Raw genomic sequence first — 21032 nt, 5'->3', positions numbered from 1 at the left:
TTAGATTAGTGTGATTGTGATGTGAAACAGTATCTTTCCTGCTGTCCTATTCTAACTGCTGAAACAAAATAACACAAGATGAAGAGCCTAAGTGAATTGCCATGCTCTTCATAACTCTGGATAAAAGATAAAGTGTAACTAACACACATGCACCTGGGCCAACACAGGGCCTTCAAGGACTGATGCTTCTGACAGCAATATGCAAGAAGCCACTTGATCCCTGTTCGTCCCTCTCTAGCAGGCTGCTTCCACTGACTGAACCTCCCATCCAGCTCATTACCTACTCTGACAGAAGAACTTCATCTCAGTCACACTGCTGTTTTGTCAAGCATGCTAAGAATGAAGATCAGTCTTTTCCTGCAAACTCCCATGACAAAAGGGCTTTCTAGATTCTGTGTCATTACAGAAACAGCTGTGCATAAAGAAGGCAACTGGTTTTGCTTCAGTAAGGTGTCCTCACAGTGATAGTATTTGTAGCCAACCCAAGCTGTTACTCTCCTCATGTCCTGCACCGCTGCCAGCTATAAACCCAGAAAAAACAATCCTAGTAGAATGAAAGTAAGATAATATGATCTGCTCTGCCTGTATCGTGTCCCTTGAAGTAAAAAGAGGATATCTCATATTTCTTTCAGACAGGAAGGCTGGCAGGCAAAATTTATTTTCCTTTGCAATGGCAATTGCCTGACTTGGCTGAAGCTGTCCTAGTTCTTGTTTGCCTCTAAGGTGGAATCTGAGTAAAGAACAAAATGGACTAGGCAGGCTGCCCTTTTCCTGGTGAACCAAACTGACTCTTGCTAACATCTGAAAACAAACACTTCTCAATGACTCACTGGAGAACTGTGCAAGTGGGAAAAAAACGAAACCAAAAAAGCCAAGGTGTGGCTCCTTCCCTGAGCCGAAATAACCACACTGAGTGAATACCTCAGGTCAGAGTTTGAATTGAGTAAACACAGGACAAGCCCTGCTGGCTGATCACTCCTAACATTACCCTACAATGATTTCTTCCAGGTACCTAAACATACTGCTCTTGGTGAAATAATTCTTTTGTTTTTCCTCCCTCCTTTTTCAAATGAGCTTATTTTCAGACAAGCAACCCACTGCTCTTGATCTCTGAAATACTCCTTTTAATCTCCACCTCTGTGTAATTTAAAAGTGTGAATAACTAATAAGCACCTCATGACATTGTCTAAATAAACACTTAAAACGTCTTATACAACATCAAATTTGTTACATTTCTCTTCAGAAAGCTCTGCAATGTTTCAGAAGAGGTTAATCCAGACAAAAGTATAGCATTTGGGGGTTGCATTTGATGGGTATAAATCTGACTGCAAGCCAGTTTACTCTGGGCTCAAAATATCATCCCATATTTATATACTGGGTTCAGTGTATTATCCCTTAGAACATCAGAATTCTGGCAGAATAAAATACTGGAGTATTGGGACTGCCTTTCCTTCAGGCTGTTGTGTTTTCTGATATATGGGAACTGTTAGCATCATGAGTCAGGTGATTTTCTGGAATGACAAAAGCTTCCACCATTAAGTTTCTAACCAAAAAAATGAAAAAAGAAAAAGGCCATTAACTTAACAATAATCCTCCTGAGATGGTCTGTGAGCAGCAAAGTACTTCCAAATGTTTGTACTAAGTAAGAAAAGAAGTTAATTCCTTAATCATATCCCCTAGTAGATCAGGTATAACATTACAACAGCATTTGTTACTGGTTTAAGATGCATTGCTAAAAATAATCTGCACACCAACTTTTATTCCAGGGACTTCAGTCACTTTAGTAAGGGAGTCACAGTGGCTTTAAACAAGCAAAGCCATCTATTTATAGAGCATATGAATTTGGTTTTGTCTTTTAGCACAAACAGTGAGTAATTTTCATGACATGCACTTCTAAAAAAAGTTCACTGTTTTTTTTTTCAAGAAGGCATCTCTCCAGTCATCAAGTTTTAAAGTTTAATCACAGCATTGTACGTTGGCAGCTTCTAAAATAATTATGATTTTGCTTGTTGATGAAATCAATTTAGATCACATAACTGGCAGCACACGAGCTTAAGCTGGCAAAAGTTCTGAAAAAGCAGGCTGCCAATCAAAAAAACATATTACACAATGATCTGACATCACACCAGTGCCTAATAAAGCTTTGCAGTGACAGTTCCTTTGATTAAATAAAAAGCCTACGATTCATAAATTATGTAGCATTTAATTTGTTGATAGCAGAAAACTCAGCGCACCCATCTCACACGCATACAGCGTTAGCGCAGTTATGCCAAGCGGGATCTGTGCCAACCAGATTGCTGGACACTACATTATTCACGTTTTCAAAAGATAGCACTCAACTTAGTCGGGAAGCATTTCATGAATAAAGATGAGACCTATCTGGAAAGCTCAAATAACTCATCCCTGAAGAAAGTATCAGTTAAGAACAGATGCAACTAATTCAGCACGGCAAAGGAAACGCTTAAAACAACACAGATTTAGAAGAAGATGCTCCAAGTACATCTCTTCTCTTTTGTGTTCCCCTGAGTGCTGTGAAACATTTGCCCAAGCTGTACTCCCTTGACATTTTCCAGGAAGGCAGCGACACAACCAGCAGTTCAAATGCCACATCTAGCTGTTTTTACTGTGGGAAACACAGTCAACGTACACCATCTCATACTTGCCATTTGGGGTCAGCAGCAGCTTTACAATTTACAGCAGCGTGCGACTGAAATCAAAACTGTATCCCATGGCTGCTTTGTTACCTGATAATTTTTCTCAGGATGGAATGAAGCGCCTTGATTTCCTCTGTATGAGTGAAGCTGGGAAGATGGCCTCCGAGTGCTTCACAGAACCTTTCCGCCTCCTCCCAAGTTCTGGTTCGCAGCACTCTTTCACTGTGGAAGAACTTCACAACAACCAACCATCAGAGTAGAGAAATGACAGCATTTTTCCAGCAATAAGTGTTTCTATAGCTTCGCTGTACTGCTCAAATATGGACACCCCATATTGGAACTAATAATCAATATACCCAAAGGGAGAAAGCTTGATTTTAAATCAGACTTCTTAATTAATTTCTCAGTTTGTTTGACAACAGTCAGACTTTGAAGTTTAGCTGACAAAATTTGTTTCAAATGCAGCGTATTCCATATGGCAGAATTTCTCTGTTTTTCTTTACCAGAAAGATTTTAGAAACAACACCCAACTCATTCCAAAACTGCAAGCCAAATTATGTGTTTTAAGTGATGGCGTTCTTCAAAATGCAGGGTGAACTACAAAGCCCAATTTTTAGTGACCATTTGGGTGCTGCAGGAGCAGACATTTCTTTATTTCCTCCTTTGCTACCTATATGTATCAGAATTTAACGTATGGCTCATACACTTCAGCCACTTGATCCTCTTGACTTCAGTCCAAGCCAGTTCCCGTCAGCAGGATCTCCCTGCACAGGCATGTTGCACTTGGTCAACAAGAGATTTGGAGAAACTGCCAGAGCCAGCAGTCACACCCCATCGGCCGAGCAAGGACAGCTATGCTGCACAACACAAGAGCCACCCATTCAGGATCTGTGCTCACAGCTCTGTTATTTAAGCTAGATTTCCCACACCTTGCTACATGAGCTGTGTACTGATCACAGTTCACTGCAGACACAAAATGGTCGCAAGACAATAACAAACAATTAACATTCAATAGGAATAGCACTTTACCTTATAGCAGGCAAGGCCAGATCCATTATGCCACCCAGGGGGACAGGGATCAGATGGCTTTGGGAGCACTTCTGGTTCCTTGGGCAGCCCGATGTATTTTTTACAAACAGGGAATGCTTTTGTTGTTTTACAGTCCTTAGTTTCCCACTTTCCAAGAGATTTCCCACTGGACATGGCCACACATCCTCCTGAGAACTCTAAGATTTAAGCCACCAGATAAACACTTAACACTGTTGTCTAGTTTTCCAAAAATCCAAGGATTTCTGAATGACTATTTTGCTTCATCCTTGGAGTCCCATAACACTGTGCTCCAATGCTTGCTGGATGTAAAACAACAGCATTTTTTACTTATTTTGAACTGCTCTGTTTACCTGGTTGCAAGGAGTTCCAGTTAGTAAATGTCACAGCTTCACTTTTTTCCCCATCCACTTCAGCCCAGGAGTACATTCCAGACTGGCTAATGTCTTGCAAACCAGTCCAGAAGTATTTTTCTTCAACTTTGGTGTGTTTCCTAATCAGACTGTTTATAAATTCTTGCTCAAACCTGAAAATTCACAGATTAATCTGAGTCAGTATCTGAAAGACATCTGAAACTACTGTGTCAATCTGAAAACCAGGCACTGTATTATATTAGTTAGTTGAAATAGTTGCCCAGACAGTCCTGTATTCAACACAGGGTCACAGCAGGCTCTGTGAATTCACACACTTCTAAGAAGGCTTCGCACTGTAGGTTTGCTGTTGTCACATCTTAGAAAACAGTTTATCAGTTCTCTGTGGTAACAATTAGTCTATATATTTTTTTCCTGTTTGAAACCACTTCTTAGCAGATAGAGGTTTCACGACTGTATCTCCAGGATCCTATTATAAAACGCACATGTAAATTGCAGAGATTTGCTTCACCTGTTTGTAACTGTAAGATTGCACTGTGTTCCAAATGAAACTTCCGTCTTCAAAATCTTGTAGCAGTAGCTTCCATGCATCTCCCAACCCTGATTAAAGAAGAAAACACATGCTAACACATAACGGCTTCATTTAGGCATTATCTGCAGAACAGAAATCGCTAACACTGGTTGGTGCCTACAAGCTGGCACACCATATAAAAAAAAAGAATCACAGTGCATCACACACAGGGTCCAGTATTATCAACTCTCAGATTTACAGCCCTAAGAAATAATGTAACCACAGAAATAGAATACGGCACTGTTCTAGCTTGACTCTGCAGTGTCTTCTGACTGCTATGTGTATTTAGAGAGAGGAACACAAGGGAGACAGCCTCGTCCTGTTCAAAACAATGGGAGTTTTGATGCTGCTCCATAAACATCAGGATTCACGCAGAGGAAAGATACAAGGGTGTTATTGGTGTTTCTTTACTTAAAACATCTTTTCTCCTGTAAGCATTTGAACTTACAAAAATTCTCCCTTATTCAAATATTTTCACCTTAATTACACTGAAATCTCAAGGAATACTAAAGTGCTCTTTGCCAATGCACTGCCAACTGAACAGCACAGAAAGCTGTGCCTGGCAGACACTGAAGAGACCAGAGTATGAATACCCCCAGGATGTACAGAAAGATAAGGGGAAAACATATTTTCTGTTTCAGACAAAACAACACAGAGAACAAAATAACTCTGAAGTTACTAATAACGCCATCCCAAGATTGTTTAAGACGGAAAAGACTTCAGGACTTATTTGCACCGTAATATGTTATGCTAAGGAAAATAAAGAACCAACCTTAGTGGAGCCAAAGAAATGCGATGAGTCAAGTAAAACATAGATAAATGAGAAAGATGATGTTTCTGCTTTCTCTGCATACCCTTACACTGCAAATTGCTTAGCCTCAATTTTAGAAAGCGTATTTAAAGCAGAAACTACAAAACAAAGGGCACAAATGATAACATACCTACTAAAACACCCAGATTTTTTTTTCCCAACAAATGAATAAGATACACCTCCTGCACCCAACCTCAACACTTTTGCCCATAAACAGGGTGGTAATGATCCCTTTTCAGTTGAGATGTACCATAGGTTTTATTTTACAAATGTTACAAAAACACTAAGTAGAGAAAAATAAGTAACAATGCAAGCTTCTGAAGGGAAGGTAAAATATGTACAGACTCCCCATTACCTCATCCAATGAGCAATTTTTGTCCGATTTTGTTTCATTTAAAATCTCTCCTTTTTTCTTACACACATATTTCAAGTTTTCTTCACAAGGTTTGACTTTCCACTGCCCCAGCTGTCCAAAGGAAAGGAAAAAGAGCATTTAAAATCCTCCGATCTTTACACAGTGAAGGGGCTCAGTTTTCAGGAGTGGGAAAGCCAGAGTGCCTTTTGTTACTTGCAGTACCAAGCACACTATAAGTGGGATGTCCTGGGTTATACGCACAGGTGAAAGCTTTGAAGGGAAGAAAGAGAGCTGAAATGTGGAGATGGGAGAATACTGGATCATGTCTGAAACAGGAGCAGTTCAGGGTGGTGCCAAGTGCAGAAATTCTGGTTTATCTCCCTTGGATTTCACATACATCAATGTCAACTTGACTATGATGGAGAGAATGAAGGGGAGGGAAAGAGGAGATTAAAAATAAATAAGTAAAGACCATCATATTCTTACCTTGCCTGAATAGGACACACAGTTAGGAGTGGCATTAAAAGGAACATTTGGCTCATTCTGATCCCAGTATGTAAAAACCACATCTGTGAGATCTGACCATTTGAACAAGGTCGGTACATCTTCATTCCTCAGACCCATCCACACTTCTTCTTTAGCATCTGTAATTTAAAACAGGGACAGCACAGAGGTTTCAAAGAAATACTCAAACTGACTTGAAAGGACTGACAGAAACCTCATCTTACTAAATTCATATTCTACTTAAAATACTGTGGCATTTATGCTTTTATTATAATAAGAACTGGAATTTGAGACAAGCCCAGATTATTTTTTAAGCTCAATCAAAATCTATTTTAGAAAGCAGACAAAAACAGAAGACCACAAAGTACAAATCATGTTTATCAGTTCAATGACCCAGCAGCCAACAATCCAATCCAACTCTCTATGATTCTGTCTGAATGAGAAAAGTAAACAGGTATTAGACATTATAAATGAGACAAATAGGATAGCTCACTGGAACAGGTTGCCCAGAGAAGTGGTTGATGCTCCATCTCTGGAGACTTTGAAGGAGAAGCTGGTTCAGGCCCCGGGCAACCTGATGTAATGGTAGGTGTCCCTGTTCACTGCAAGGGAGTTGAGCTAGATGACCTTTAAAGATCCCTTCCAACTCTAAGGATTCTTTGATTAATTAAATAAATACATGAATATAATAGATCTAACTAAAACAAGAACAAATAGAGAGAGACCAGGGCTGAGCAGTGACACTCAGCACCATTCTGGGTACAAGCACGGCATTAACACTTTCATTTAGAGATGGAGATTCTCACAACCGTACACCGGATCACATAAAGAAGTTTGTAATTTAAGGTGCACAGCACTTGGTGCTCGACTTTCCCAACTCACCAATATGAAGCTTCGTAACAATGAGTTCCACATCTGCCAGTGAGTGTATGCTGATGAGGTGACTTTTATTTGCTTTGCACAACTGATCTGCTGTACTCCAAGATGCCTTGTTGTTTATCAGCATGTAGCAAAAACCATTGTAGGGAAGCCAGCCCACATCACAGCGAGTATCCAAGTGTCTCCAAAACTCTAATAGCAAAGAGAAACTGAATTAGAAGCTTTTATTTAACACTGACCAGTGTATTGTGTTGGGATTTTTTTTTTTATGTTTAAAATCTGGCAGTACCTTGAAGGCAGCTACCAGAATACATTCACAGATAAACAACACATCTCCCCCAGCTAACGTTTTAAGACAGGCTCACAATTCAGTTAAGCAAATAAGCTTGACCATGCAGTGTTATGGGGATTAGCAGCGTACTGGGGCCATGAGGTGAGCAAAAGGAGAAAGTAGTTAGTGGGAGCAGAAGTAACAAGATAACTCATACTAAGCTGGTCTTGCTATAAGCAAAAGGCTTAGAAGTAACTGTAAGCAAGATTTCAAAAGCAACTAAAGGCAAAACAAGTTACTTCACTGCAGGACAGCAGCTTCAACACAAAGTTGCTTGTTTTGATCTGGCAGGGGTTTGCACTTTCCTAGGGCATTATTTTATATATAAAAGCACACAGCAGTACCGTGCGAAAGACCAGTTCTTAGTAACTCACAAAGAAACAGATGCTTAGATTCAAGTATTTTTTCTTCTGCAAATTAAGATATTCGAGAATTCAAACTTCTTTTAAGCATGCTGAAAAAGTCATATGCTAAAAGCTTTTCTGTTCCAAAACGTAAAATCGTGGGTGTGTATGTGTGGAGGAGAGAACTTTTAAACTGTTCTGTTTTTCCCATTGTGTCATCACGTGCTCTTACAAGATAAAAGTAACAGATCCAATAAAGATTACACACCGGGCAAGTTACCAGCTCTTGCACTCTTGATTTCCACTCCTGGGATTGGTTTCAAAACATAGTAAGGCCATTTAATGACTTCTATTTGAATTAAACAGTTTGATCCAAGCCCCAGGCAAGTCCCATTTTATGTTCATAAACACCAACAGCGAGAGAAATAGGTTTAAAGCAGCAACTGAAAGGTCTGAGGTACAACTGTCTGTTCCAGACTTTCAGCTGCATATGAGAGAAGACACAAGCTATGGAGGTCTGAAAAAGGCATGGCACAAAGGGTGGGACTGAACTGGGAAATGCTTCGTGTATGAATGAGAAAGCTGCAAAGAATGAAAGCTGTTTGTGATGCATCATCTTGACACTGAAGACAGAGAATCTGATTCTGGTCTGCTAAAAGACCCAAAGCTGCTGTGAAGAGTTTTGGCAGTAATGCCTCAGAAGGCTTGGGGAGGAAAAAAACCAATTGCATAAGTGAGCACTGCTCTCACATTAACATACAAAAACAAACACAAAAGCTGTCCTACCTGTGAGGTTTGAAACCTCCTTGAATGACTTCTTGCAAACATATGGAAGCGGATTCCCACAGTGGTAACTCTGCCACTGACCTGAGGCAGCATTCATTGCCACACAGCTGGTCCCATCCAGAGGGGACAAATCCTGCATATCTATAGACAGAAAGAAAGAAAAATAGAAGAGTACAAGTTATCAAACAGCCAGGCAGTAACTGCTTTTCTTTTTTGCTTTTGCTTTTCAATACAATAATATGCTTTGCATATTAAAGCATCTCATTTGAAGAGCATTTTTGCTTTGAATGAAGGCACCCCTTCTCCACAGGTCCAGAGAAAATTTTTTCAAAGAGAGAAAGTTACAGAATCAAGGTATTGGGACTTCTATGCCAGTGTTCAATCATACCACCAGGAAAAATGTTCTGTTTACAATACAACAAACCCTTGGCTGAGAACTTTCCCAGACTAGAAATATCTCAAGGGAGAATTCTTTCTGCAGCCCTCAGTTTCCTTTGGCAGCTCCTTTACAGATCAACTCCAAACATAGCTCTGCACAGTTTCTCAACATAACCCTTACCTTAACAGACAAGGCCCCAGACTAAAAGTTCCGCAGTCCCCAGCTTCCCTTCTAAGTTCCCTTCCAATGGGACCTTTACTTCTTTTCTATGAAGCCTCACGCAAGCCCAACCTGTGCCCTGTTTCCCTGCATTGAACTTGTTCAGTCTCACGCAGGAAAAGACCTAAATTCCCCATGGGAGAGAACAGAGAAGACAGGGCCAGGGTCTTAACCTTTGTGTTCCTTACTATTACACCTCAAGGACTCTCACATACCAATATCCACATCATACTGAAGAGAAGAGAAGAGAAGAGAAGAGAAGAGAAGAGAAGAGAAGAGAAGAGAAGAGAAGAGAAGAGAAGAGAAGAGAAGAGAAGAGAAGAGAAGAGAAGAGAAGAGAAGAGAAGAGAAGAGAAGAAATAAAAGGCTGGTTCCTGTTCTAAATAGTGTCATTACCTGGATGCCAGTTGACAAAATTCAAAGGTTTGTGATCTGACCACTGCCAGCCTCTAGAAACATCCAGCTGATTTAAGCCAATCCAGAAGATCTCAGCGATGTCATCCTTAGCTGGGTATATACACATTTACACTGTTATTATTGTTTCATAAGAAAACAATTTGTATAAAATATTCATCTTCTATTGTTCTCCTCTAAAATAAAAACGTCCTCTGAAAGTGCCTCCAAGTATTTGACAGCTGATCGTAAGCACACTGACAGCCCCTCCAGGCTAACCCTGAACATTGGTGAAGACTTCTCCTGAAATCACTGCAGCATGCTGCTAACACACCAGTGCAATGGATGTGCTTACACCCCAGTAAACGCCACTCTGGCTTATATCTGAGATTCTGGGGATGACACTCGGTATACAAAGCACAGCTGACCAATGAAATCACACAGATAAATTAAAAACAAACAGCACTTGCAAAGTGAATCTCTAATCTCACTTTAGTACACAGATTATACAACAAGGCATTTAATGGTGAACAAGTTTTAACCAAGAATTTTAAGGCAGAAATTAGAATGCTGCCTTCACTGATGTTATTTACCAATATTACCTGATAAAAATATGCAAATAATTACATCTACCTTGTATGTAATTTAGCTCCGATGCATCTTGAATGCTAAGTAAGTCTCCACCTTGCCTTTGACATGAAATATAAGCTTCCTTCCAAGAAAGAGCGGACTGGGTATTGAACTGGTAGCAGTGCTGAGAGCCTGCATCGTGTTCCCAGATATCACGACAGCCATCCACTGTGCAAAGGAAGCAGAATATACTCCTAACTACAGGTATACTGAAACACCATGAATATTTCAAACAAACAAACAAACAAACACTCTATGGATTTTTACACTGAAATCACACATACTGCAGAGTAAATGTGTGCTGGTGTTCTGTCAGTGCTGTTAACCTCTGTTATTACCAGGCTTAACAGCAAGTTGTTGCACTGAGGCAGAACTGTATGTATGTGCAGTCACAGAATGTTCTCAGGATGCCTATTTAAAAACCCAGTATACCTGGCTGTAAGCAGATTCCCCATTTTCCATCACGAGTATAGTCTTCAGACGTGGCGCACCATTTCCCACCAGTGTGTGTCCCATCCTGAATGCAATCATGATGCCAGGTCGTGTTGTACAGAAAGGGGAATTCACAGGGCTTCCCATAGGAGTTCCCATCTCTGGTATAAACCTCTGGAATGTAAAAAAGAAGTAGAGAACTAGTCACAAGTTGTCTATGGGAGCAAAAGACACCAAGTAAAAGTCATTGCTTGTACTGACATAGTTAATTCAAAAGCATGCAAATCACACTAGTGGTCTTAAAACACAATAACGTGTTGTTACAGATAATATACAGCAATACCAGAACTGAAAAAAATGAGAGAAAATATTTTTTTGTACTTTTTCTTCTGTGTGCCGCAAAACACATCAGAAATGTGCTTCCCCCTTTCTGCTAAGGCAGGGACAAACACGCTGCCTTGTTAGAAGCCAGGTCATTTGCACAAAGCAGGAAGAAAGGCTCTCAGAATCTATAAGCAGGGGGAAATTTAACTCAAACAGAAAGCCCCGACCCAAACCCCTGCACGAACTCACCACGGTATGGATACTGGCATATATCACCCGAGGAGTCGCCGCTTCTCCATTGGTCTGACGCATTCATGCTCACTGTTACGTAGGCACTTTTGACGGTCACCTTGTACTGAGATGCACCAACCACAGAGCCATCAGCACACCGCCACCACAGCCGAAGGTCTGAGTTGCAGTCCACCATTCTCAGGCGGGATGGTGATTTGGTGAATATATCGAGTCCCAGGCACTGCTTGGTGCCCAGATGGAAAAGGCGGCTCTGGGACACCCATTTCCACAGAGCTTCACTTGTCTCTTTGCAGTCATCTATCACAAGCCGTGAGTTTTTAACTTGTATGCACTTGTTGAGCGTGTGGTGCCTAATGGTAAACGCATCGCTGCCTGTGTAAGAACAAGTGAATGGTCACGTATGGGTCTGACTCTGTATCGCTTCCAGAGGAGGCTCTTTGAAAAAACCTGGATCACATTCCGAGGTGCACTACCAGCAAATACAACAACAGCTGTCCTTACATTGCACTGTTCCTCGTATAAGCTGCAGCTTCCCAATAAGCAGATTTTCCTGTCCTTAGTAAGTATTCTTTACCTCAGGAACAAAAAATAAACAAATCTCTTCAGAAGTCAAAGGGATACAGTGAGGCTGTTTTCCATGCCTGATTCTGTCGATGAAAGTGACTCTAATTTTAACACGTACCGACTGGATCAATCCCTGTTTCAGCACAGCCCAGAGCACAACGAACATCAACGCGCACTTAGCAAGCAATTCCAACAGCGGCCCGGCAGCCGGAGCTGTGCCGTCCGGGCCCAGCAGTGCTGTCACTCGGGTGTTTAAGGGAGGAATCTGCTGAGTAGCGCTTCGTCCCTCACAACCATTCACCGACAATCGCATTCCTACTGCGTGGTTTTACTTTTTTTATTATTATTATTAATGTGAGTTAATAATAGGCTTGGCTGAACGGCAAGGAAAATACTCAACGCTGTTATTCAGTGAATTTTACCACTAACTTCCCAGTACACCGGGAATTTTCCACCGCAGCAGTGCCAAGCAGCTTGCGGAACCGGGCCGGCCGAGCGCACGGCAGAGCCCCGAGGCCTCCCTGGCCGGAGGTGCACGCTTTAACCGACCCTCCCCACTAATTCTCGGCCCCAGCCAACCAGCTCTGCCTTTGCGGGCCCTTTCTACCCTGCGCTTCCCCAACGCTCCCCTCCCTTTCGCTTTTCATTCTCCGCTCCGCTCCTACCGCTCCCCACGCCCCACCTCTGATTTTCCTTCTCTTCGCTCTTCTTTCACTTCTTCCCATCTAACTTTCATTCTTACATGCAGAAAAAAGCCACTTCGCTTTAAAATATCCCCACAGAACCTTCAGTTCCCACACCAGACCTCCCAGCACAGCAGCTCGCTCCGACGCGGACCGTCCCGAGCCGCGGTGCCCCCGCTCAGCACCAGCCGTCTGCTGCGGGTCAGCGCTCCGACCCGCTTTCGGGACGGCTCTGTAACCTTTCCTCCCTCCTGTACGTGCAAAACTCAGAGCTAAAAACACACTGACGATCTGCCACGACGTTCCTAGACGGCGCAGGGCAGCGATCCGCCGTCCCTCATTGCATTTCCCCTCTCCCAGCCGTCCAAACTTCTGCTCCTGCCCAGCACCGCGGCTCCCCCTCTCCCGGTGGGTTCCCTCCTTACCCGAGTCGTCCCGGCGTGCTGCGCAGCAGGCGAACAACCAGGCGAAGCAACAAGCGGCCGCGCAGCGTCCCGCAGCCCGTCCCATGGTCCCGCAGTGGGACGCGCACAGCGGGATTGTTAGAAGGGGAGAGTCGCCCCGCCGCCGGCTGCCCAACGATTGGACCGCCCCGTTAAGCGTCACTTGTTGTCAGCAGAACTGCAGATCAGAGTTTGGGGCGGGACGGAGCGGGGCTGACGCTGCGGGAACTGGGCAGAGGGTAGGGGAAGAGGAGTGGGGAGATGAGAGGGAAAATAAAGAGAAGATGGGAAAAACGAAGGGAATGAGGAGAAGAAAAAGAGGGAAGGTGAAAGGAAAAGAGGAGTGAGGAGAAAAGCTTTGCAAAATGGAGGGGAAAAAAAACAACGAAAAAGAAAAAGCTGACAGTTATCCCTATAGAATCCAAGAAAAGTAACAAAAAAAAAAAAAAAAAAAAAAAAGAAAAAAAAGAAAGAAAAAAAAGAAACTAAAAAGGAAATTAAGTGGAAATTCCAAGAGGACAAAGAGTGAAAAAGTGATGAACATGATCTAACTGGTGTACAGCAACAAGAGTTAAAAGTTTTTAAAAAGCAATAGAAGAAAAGGCAACACCAATAACAGCAGATGTCAAAGTAAAAAAATGGGAAGTGGGTTACATCACAAATTGCATATAGAACCCCTCAGCCCTCCCAGCAGCATGGCCATGGGCTGCGTTGTGGTGTGAGGGCTCTGCTGACAGCACCCACCGTGCCCACACCATCCCCATGGCATGTGCCAACACCCGCTGTGCCCACACGCCATGCCCATAGGGTGTGCCAAAAGGCCTTGCCCACAAACACTGCCTATACGTGATCCCCATAGGTCACAGTGGCTGCTGTGCTTTCTAAGAGTTGGCATTTTCAAGTCACTGGAAAGTAAAATTGCAGCAGGCTGATCTGGTTGTGCCAAGGAAGGGGGAGGAGGTGGGGATGGGAGCAGCTGAAGTAGCTGCTGCTGAGAAAGTGATGATGCTGAGGACAGGAAGTTGCAGAAACCAAAAATAAAAGCACAAAGAGACGGGCAACCAGTTGGCTCAAAGGAGGCAAAGAGAAAGGAGAGCTGACAGAAAGTATGTGAAATAAAATTGTGCCCGGCTGTAGCCTGTGATTCAGTGATTCATTGCTGACCTGGAAAGGCTACAACCCCAGCTGTGCAAGAAAGCGTTTGCAAAGTTGCAAGGAAAAAGCATTTTGGCTATGAAACATCTATTTTGATTAGGCTGAGAGGAGAAGTCGTTCAGGGAGAGAAACATTAGATTTTCACTGAGTTGGGCAGGGCAGCACGCAGCCTGCTTTATGTGTTTCAGATGTGCCCATCACGCAGGAATCTGGCCACCCGGGGAAGGCAGGAGTGAGGGTGTTGGGAACTGGGCTGAAAGAGGTGAACAAAACCAGGCATCTGTAAGTAAGTGAGTGCTCCATGCTGCTGGGAGCTGCAGAGCCAGACCTGGCTGCAGAGGCAGGGGCTATACTAGAAGTTGGTTTCAAGTAGAAAGAGGTTCCACAGCTGCAACAAAAGTGAGGCTCTCCTATGCAAAAGTGGTAGAGCAGAGCACTCATGTCTCCACACAGAGAGTAGGAGGCAGAAATTCCCCGCTGATAGAAAAGCAAGCTACTGAAAGTAAAACACGTTGGTGAGGTGGTGTGCCACTTCTTAAATAAAACATCACAATAAGAAGCACTGGGTGTGATCCCTGCATCCTCATGAACCCTCCCACCTGTATGCTATTTTGGATGTAATAACCAGCCACCCCAGTTTTATCACAGAGAGGAGTTTAGCTTCAAAACTAACAGAGTACAGCACATACTTACTGAACACGTAGCAGAAATGCATAGTTCCCTTCTTCCCCAGCCAAGCAACAGGCAGGAGAGGATATGCAGACTCAGATCCATACAAGTGCTTTACTGAACCAGCACAATTCAAGAAGGCTCTATTTTGATGACAGAAGTTTAAAAACTTAACTTAAAAAGTTACTGAAAACCATACACTGTATATTTAGTAGCTTTGCTATTTTTTTATATCAAGGACATACAAAAAACAAACAAACCCACATACTCTGTTTGGTTGTTTCTTTTTACTCTTCTACTAAGATTAAAGAAAAATTGCAGGACAATGTTCTGTGGAAACGATCAGCTAAAAGCTCATGGTTGTGAACCTGCTGGTGAACTTGTACTCTGTGCAGTTTGCCTAATCAGGTTCTATACATTCCGATGCCACTACAGCAAAGGACTGACAGTGCCCTGCTCCTGCACAACTCTTGCTAAGGAAGCCAGCTTTCAAAGGCATTAATTCAACAAGCCTTCTCTCTGCTGAACTCGCTGGCCCTCCCACCTAAATAATGTGCCTCTCCCTTACAGAAGAGATGTGTCTCCTGCTTTAATTACACCAGATTTTGCAAAGGAGAATGAGAAAGTAATTCCTCAGCGTAGATGGTTGTACCTGGGATGATTACTCTGCAAATGAAAATAAAACCAGTGAAGCAAACAAGGCCAATAAACCAACCAACAAACCAGTATAGAGGAGGAAATAGCACAGGAGATAACATCTGTGCATTTGTGTCATATGATAACCTTCAGAAGTCTTGTACAGTGTTCTGTACAAAGCTTATCAAAATTAAAGCAGTGTAAAGGACTATTTCTAAAAGGATAATGCTGGCATTATCAATGAGGTTTCTGCATTTGATGTGGACTGCTATGTGAATGTTACTCACAGCATAACAGGCAAAGTTTCTGTATTGCAAACCACAGATGCTTTCACATCCCCATCCATATCTACAGCTCACTGCAGAGCAGTACACACAGCAGAGCAGACTTCAAGCATGCCTAGAGAGAAACAAATAGAGAACTTCAGGTTCTGAGAGACTCTACAGCAGAGCTGACATAAACGCACAGCATCCTTTCCTTCTGCTTCCAAGCAGATGACTTTGCCTTTCCAGTCAAAAAGCCTTTGGAGGTGCCAACATCATGACTAAGAGCCTTTTATTTCTAGTAGTCTTTCTTGTTCATCAACAGACATCTTCTTTGCTTTTATACCCATATGTTTATAGCACCCATATGTTTATAACAATAGTATTAACTGCAGAAAGTGTCAGCACCTGTCTATACATAAATCTCCACCTCATCTCACTTCTGCTCACACACTAAATTGGTACTTTGCCTGAGCAGCCTTCCTCCCTCTTTTACAATCAACACTTTGTAATCTGGTTTTTCTGGCTGGGTTGAGAGCACCCACATGGCAGTGAGCACAAAGTGAATGCTGGAAAAGGGTTTGCTACCTCCAGCATCTCCGAAGAGTGGGAAGAGGCTTTGGAGATGGTAATTTCTTGCCTCCCCTCAGAAGTGACTTTGAAACTGGGACATCTAAACAAGGAACAAGAGTTGTTTATTACTTTTCTACCTTGCAACATCAGTGCCTGCAACATCCAGGCCTTCGCAGGAAACGTAACAAAGCAAAACAGATGAAGGCTTGAGAGATTTGCTGGAGGAGAAAATATTTTGTTCCTACCTAGATTCTGCTTATAAGTTCAGTATTAACACGTCTCTGGTTTTAGTAGAGAGCCTGCTAGCCCTTGAAGATACCAGCCCTGGGCACGTGTAAAGGTACTTTAACGAAACAGAAACTCAGAGAACTGCAACTAATACTCTAAGTATGGCCAAAAGACAAATGATTCTTTTTTGACACACAAAAACAGTTCAGCTTAGTTAATTTCGTAGGTGTTGGTGGAAAAATAAACAACAAAACTGAAAGGAGAGCTAACAGGCATCCATCCAGCTGCTGATCTGGGTGCAGAGAGATCAGAGAAAATCTTTAAGCAACACTCTGGTTATTTTTTTTGTTTTGTTGCATTAACTCCACCTGGATGGTCTTTTCTTTGTGGACACTTACCCTGTTTGCTGGTTTGCTATTTTATCTGGCTTTTGCAGGCTTAATTATTTTAAAATATTAATGAATATTTAGCTGTTAGCAAAATGGGAGCAGAAAGAAAAACAGTTTTTCTCTACTGTTTCTTTAGATTTCTTGTTGCAGCAGTCTACCCTTCTAGCATATTATGAAATGGTCACTGTTACAATCAGGTTATGACAAAACCACACAATCTGAACTTTTATATATTCTTTGCCTTTCATTAACAATCTACACGAACCTCTAGGATGAGTTCCAAGGTTTTGAGTTCTTAGTTGGGTTTGAAGGGTCTGTTATTGTTAGGAATCCTTACTCTCCTAAAGTTTCAGCGTTTAAAGAAAAATATACTTGATATTACTACAGCATTTTAGAGTGCTTTCTCCCAGCACACAGAAACACAGTAGGTAATTTCCAGGATTCATAAAAAGGAATTACAAACCTTTATTGTAATACGAGCCTTCTTTCAAAAGTGACTGCCAAGTTCTGTCCTGCTGCATATTCAGACTCAGATTAGGCTTCCTGAAATACTAGAAACAGGATTGAGAAACAGGACAAAGAAAGGATGTGGACACATCCACTCCTCTGCACCTTCCTCTCTTTATGGTGGGGAATGTCTTCTGCATGCATTGGTTTGGCTCTGACATTCTATGTGCACTTGGAACAACAACAAAACAATAGAAGCAGTGCTTTAACATTCTGAGAACTGCTAAAAACCCTAAAGTGAGTGTTGAATGATACATTTTTTGCAGCACTTTAAGTAAAGGTTTGTGACACCGCACTGTAGGTTGTTAATGGAAGCTCAGCATAGTAGTTCCACTGACAGTTAATACGTTCGCTATCTCCTCAAAACCTATTTTCTGTTGTAATGTAAGATCATTTTTCATAATATGTTTGTGGGATCTGGCTACTCAATATTTTGCAAGACAATAAACTTAATGCAAAGAAACAAAACAAAACACCTCAGTTTGGAGGGATGATTTAAAAGTTCATCAGTTTTGATTTGGGCAGTGTTCTTAAGGAAATAAAAACTCATTTGGGTAGAAGGGTTTTTGAAATTAAATGAAAGACTGATGGGGTTCTTTTTGTCCTTAACCATGCAAAGCACATCAGTTCTCTAAAAGAGGAAGGGACTCGACTACCTAAAAGGAGAAGGAAGTTGTGGTTTATCTTCTCTCACGCCCTTCTGGAGGCAAATTCACCTTGTTGGAGGACAACACGGATGGGACTTTCTCAGCAGAGCTATCCCCACTTCCCTGTGCATGTGACTAGCAAGGAGCAAATTTCCAAAGTGCCACGGAGAGGATGGTAAAAAGAGAAACATTTCAGACTGATGAGGAGCACATCTGGGATTAAAAGAGCTTGTGTGGAAAGGATGGACTTACTGGGGGTTACATGTCTGGCACTTGAAGTCATGAAGAATATGACTGACCTATAATTGAAAAGCAGCCTGCGTTGAGAATCAGCAATTTGCCATGAGCAAGGGCATAGAAATTCTGCTTTTGTTGAGTGCAGAAGAGACTAGAGAGCACAAATAGTGAGCAGGAAATGGACAGAGTGCCTTGTAAATAGCAATGAGGAAAGAAATAACACCAATGACAACAAAAATGTTGAAACTACAGGGAAAAAATTGAGGGAAATTTTAGAGGAAGACAGTGGCATACTAGGCACATTGGACATCACAGTACCAAAACATAAAATAAATGGAAAACATCAGAGTCACTTTGGCTCGTATAAAGTAGGGACTTTGCTGGTGATCGCTGAAATCAAAGCAACGTAGCAATAGCCCACCAGGTGACACGGGCTCTGCATGGACTGAAATGCTATCTTTAAGTGTACATAGTGCTGAATCTGCAGAAATTGTACTTTGGATAACAACCTTCACTCCACCAATATAATTTCACAGAGCAGTTGGACAAGGAAGTCATGGAAGAGTCTTTCATTTGGTCCTCATTAGTGTGCAAGATCTTATGCTAGATCTTCTGCTTACGGTTGGGGTTGCTGTTCTGGTGCATACATTCAGAATTCCCCAGGTTTAAGAAAGTCCAAGCATTACAGCAGCTACACCCAGCTTCAAAAAGAACAGAGACACAGACATGACAAAACTTGTGAAAAGGAAACAGAAAGGAGCAGCTCGAAATGTTATGGATATGCAGCACAGCTGCTAACGTCCTGAGAAGCACTAAAAGAAAGCAGACACAGGATAGCGTGACCACAAGACAGTCCATCAGAAACAAGAAACTGAATTCATCTCCAACTGAAAAACCACAGGCCAGAGTCACTGATACATTAAAAGGAAAACACAGTGACAGAGCAAGAAAAAGTGGGAACAGCAGCTAGCATGAGAAATCAGAACTAATATTTAAATCATTTTCAGATATATCAAGACCAAGACCACCGGAGTCTGATGGACCAAAGACATCTGCAGAGTAAAAGAGAAGAGAGGCCAAAATATTTGTTGAGAAAACCACATGTTTATGCATGCACACACTGCAATAAGCAGGTGATTCCTGTAGTTGAACACTTCTTTCTGAGGGAGTCAGAAGAGCCTTTGCCTGAAGCCGAGCTGATTGGGAACAGCTGTGACCTAAAACATGTGGAGTAAAAATCCCCAGGAGCTACGCTACACACCTGAGCTGAGCTTCCTATGGGAGTGCAACTAATAGCAGCACATAAACTTTCTCTGAGCATGGGGAGCAGTAGCATGACACCAATTTCTAAAATTATACTGGGGGCAAAAAGGAGTGAGACAAGGTGGGTGATGCTGAAAGCCATCAGGCCTTTGAACCAGACAAAGCTGCAGAAAGAGCAATAAGGGCCAGAGTTGGTGCACAGCTGGATAAATAGGACCTGTTTGGGCAGCGTCAACACAATCTCTAAACTTAGTATTTACCTTCCTCTTGAGAGCTTTTTGACAAGGTCAGCAAGCATGTGGACAAAAGTAATCTGGTTGATATGGTCCACCAGTGATTTCTTGAACAGGATGACAGCTACTGGGAGAACAGATCATCAGGCATTCCCAAAAGGAACTTGTTTGCTTCTTTCTGTTGATCTGAGGGGGGTTCTGCTGTAAAGAAATTATTTGTACCTTAGCTTTATCATTACTGAGAGTGAGATTGAAATATCTTTTATTATTACCCACAGCTTACATGAGGCTGCAACTTGAACAAGAACTACCTGTCTGTGACTCAGCACTCACAACAAGATAAAGTTTGTGGGTGGACAGTGCATACAAATGAGTTTAGAGAACTTCTACTTGTGCTCAACACTATGGGTAAACCAGGGAGAGACTATGAGAGCGTTGCTATCAGCTTTTCATCACTACACAGTAGTTCAGGTGAGCTGGTTTCATGTACCTGATGCAGAACATGAGAGAGAACATGCTGAAGATAGTACACAAGAGCATAGTCCCTTATGACACAGATCTGCAGTGCTCTGCCCATGTACTAACCACTAACGAGCTTCTAGACTCTTGGCTTTACAGCAGATGTTAAGCTATGAAGTCTAATTATACAACATTTGTTAACTCCAGATCTCTGGAGATTATCTAGTGCAACCACTTGCTTAGAGAGAAGGGTCGGTTACAGCAGGGTGCCCACAGCTGTGTTCAATCACATTTACAGTAACTCCAAGGACAGAGACTCCACAGCCTCCCTGGGCAGCCTCTTCCAGTGTCTGACCACCATCAAAGTAAGAAATCTTTTTAGTTTTAAAAAGAACTTCACTTAATCAGGACAGGCTAACATACATCTTGTACCCTCGTTGGAGACCACTGAGAAGAGTTTAGCTGCCTCTTCCCTCACTCACCCCAACTTTAGGTATTTAGATGAATTAATAGGATCTCCCTGAGCCTTCTCTCCTCTAGGATGAACAGTTCCAGCTGTTCATATGACAAATGTTCCAGTCCCTTAACCATCTTTATAGTTTTTGTTAGACTTGCTCCACTGAATCCCTATCTTCCTTGTACTGTGGAGTCCAGAGCAGAATCCAGAACTCCCGATGCATCTTTCCAATGCTGAGTGGGAGGGAGGGGGGAAGATCACCCTCCTTACTACCTGACAACACTGCATTGAAGCAGTCCAAAATGCTGCTGGGCCACACTGATAGTTCATGTTCAAGCCAGTGT

General features: G+C 42.3%; 1 protein-coding gene and 1 long non-coding RNA gene across 3 annotated transcripts in view; both read right to left on the bottom strand.

The window, feature by feature from the left end:
- LY75 (lymphocyte antigen 75) overlaps positions 1–13133 on the bottom strand; it is a 40763-nt gene extending 27630 nt beyond the window's left edge. The window contains exons 1-13 of the mRNA XM_015868912.3: positions 12955–13133; positions 11280–11654; positions 10707–10880; positions 10278–10442; positions 9648–9758; positions 8654–8794; positions 7196–7384; positions 6296–6453; positions 5810–5920; positions 4584–4672; positions 4055–4227; positions 3684–3880; positions 2745–2887 (exon numbers count right to left, since the gene is read on the bottom strand). Of these exons, the coding sequence (XP_015724398.1) occupies positions 2745–2887; positions 3684–3880; positions 4055–4227; positions 4584–4672; positions 5810–5920; positions 6296–6453; positions 7196–7384; positions 8654–8794; positions 9648–9758; positions 10278–10442; positions 10707–10880; positions 11280–11654; positions 12955–13039 (2111 nt within the window). The 5' untranslated portion in view covers positions 13040–13133. The remainder of the gene's footprint in view (positions 1–2744; positions 2888–3683; positions 3881–4054; positions 4228–4583; positions 4673–5809; positions 5921–6295; positions 6454–7195; positions 7385–8653; positions 8795–9647; positions 9759–10277; positions 10443–10706; positions 10881–11279; positions 11655–12954) is intronic.
- A 1677-nt stretch (positions 13134–14810) lies between these two features.
- LOC146760061 (uncharacterized) lies at positions 14811–19939 on the bottom strand. Of its 2 annotated transcripts, none has more exons than XR_014948218.1 (4): positions 19800–19939; positions 17349–17436; positions 15720–15831; positions 14811–14939 (listed from the first exon to the last, which is right to left on the bottom strand). It is a non-coding gene; the product is annotated as an uncharacterized LOC146760061 (long non-coding RNA). The 2 variants fall into 2 exon arrangements; XR_014948219.1 differs by lacking the exon at positions 14811–14939 and adding an exon at positions 15329–15462.
- Between the last annotated feature and the right edge of the window lie 1093 nt (positions 19940–21032).

Source organism: Coturnix japonica, chromosome 7, assembly GCF_054131305.1.
Source record: "Coturnix japonica strain WE chromosome 7, WE-NBRP24, whole genome shotgun sequence".
Taxonomy (NCBI): Eukaryota; Metazoa; Chordata; class Aves; order Galliformes; family Phasianidae; genus Coturnix; species Coturnix japonica.
Note: the sequence above shows the minus strand (reverse complement) of the source record. Positions and strands in the feature narration are given on the sequence as shown.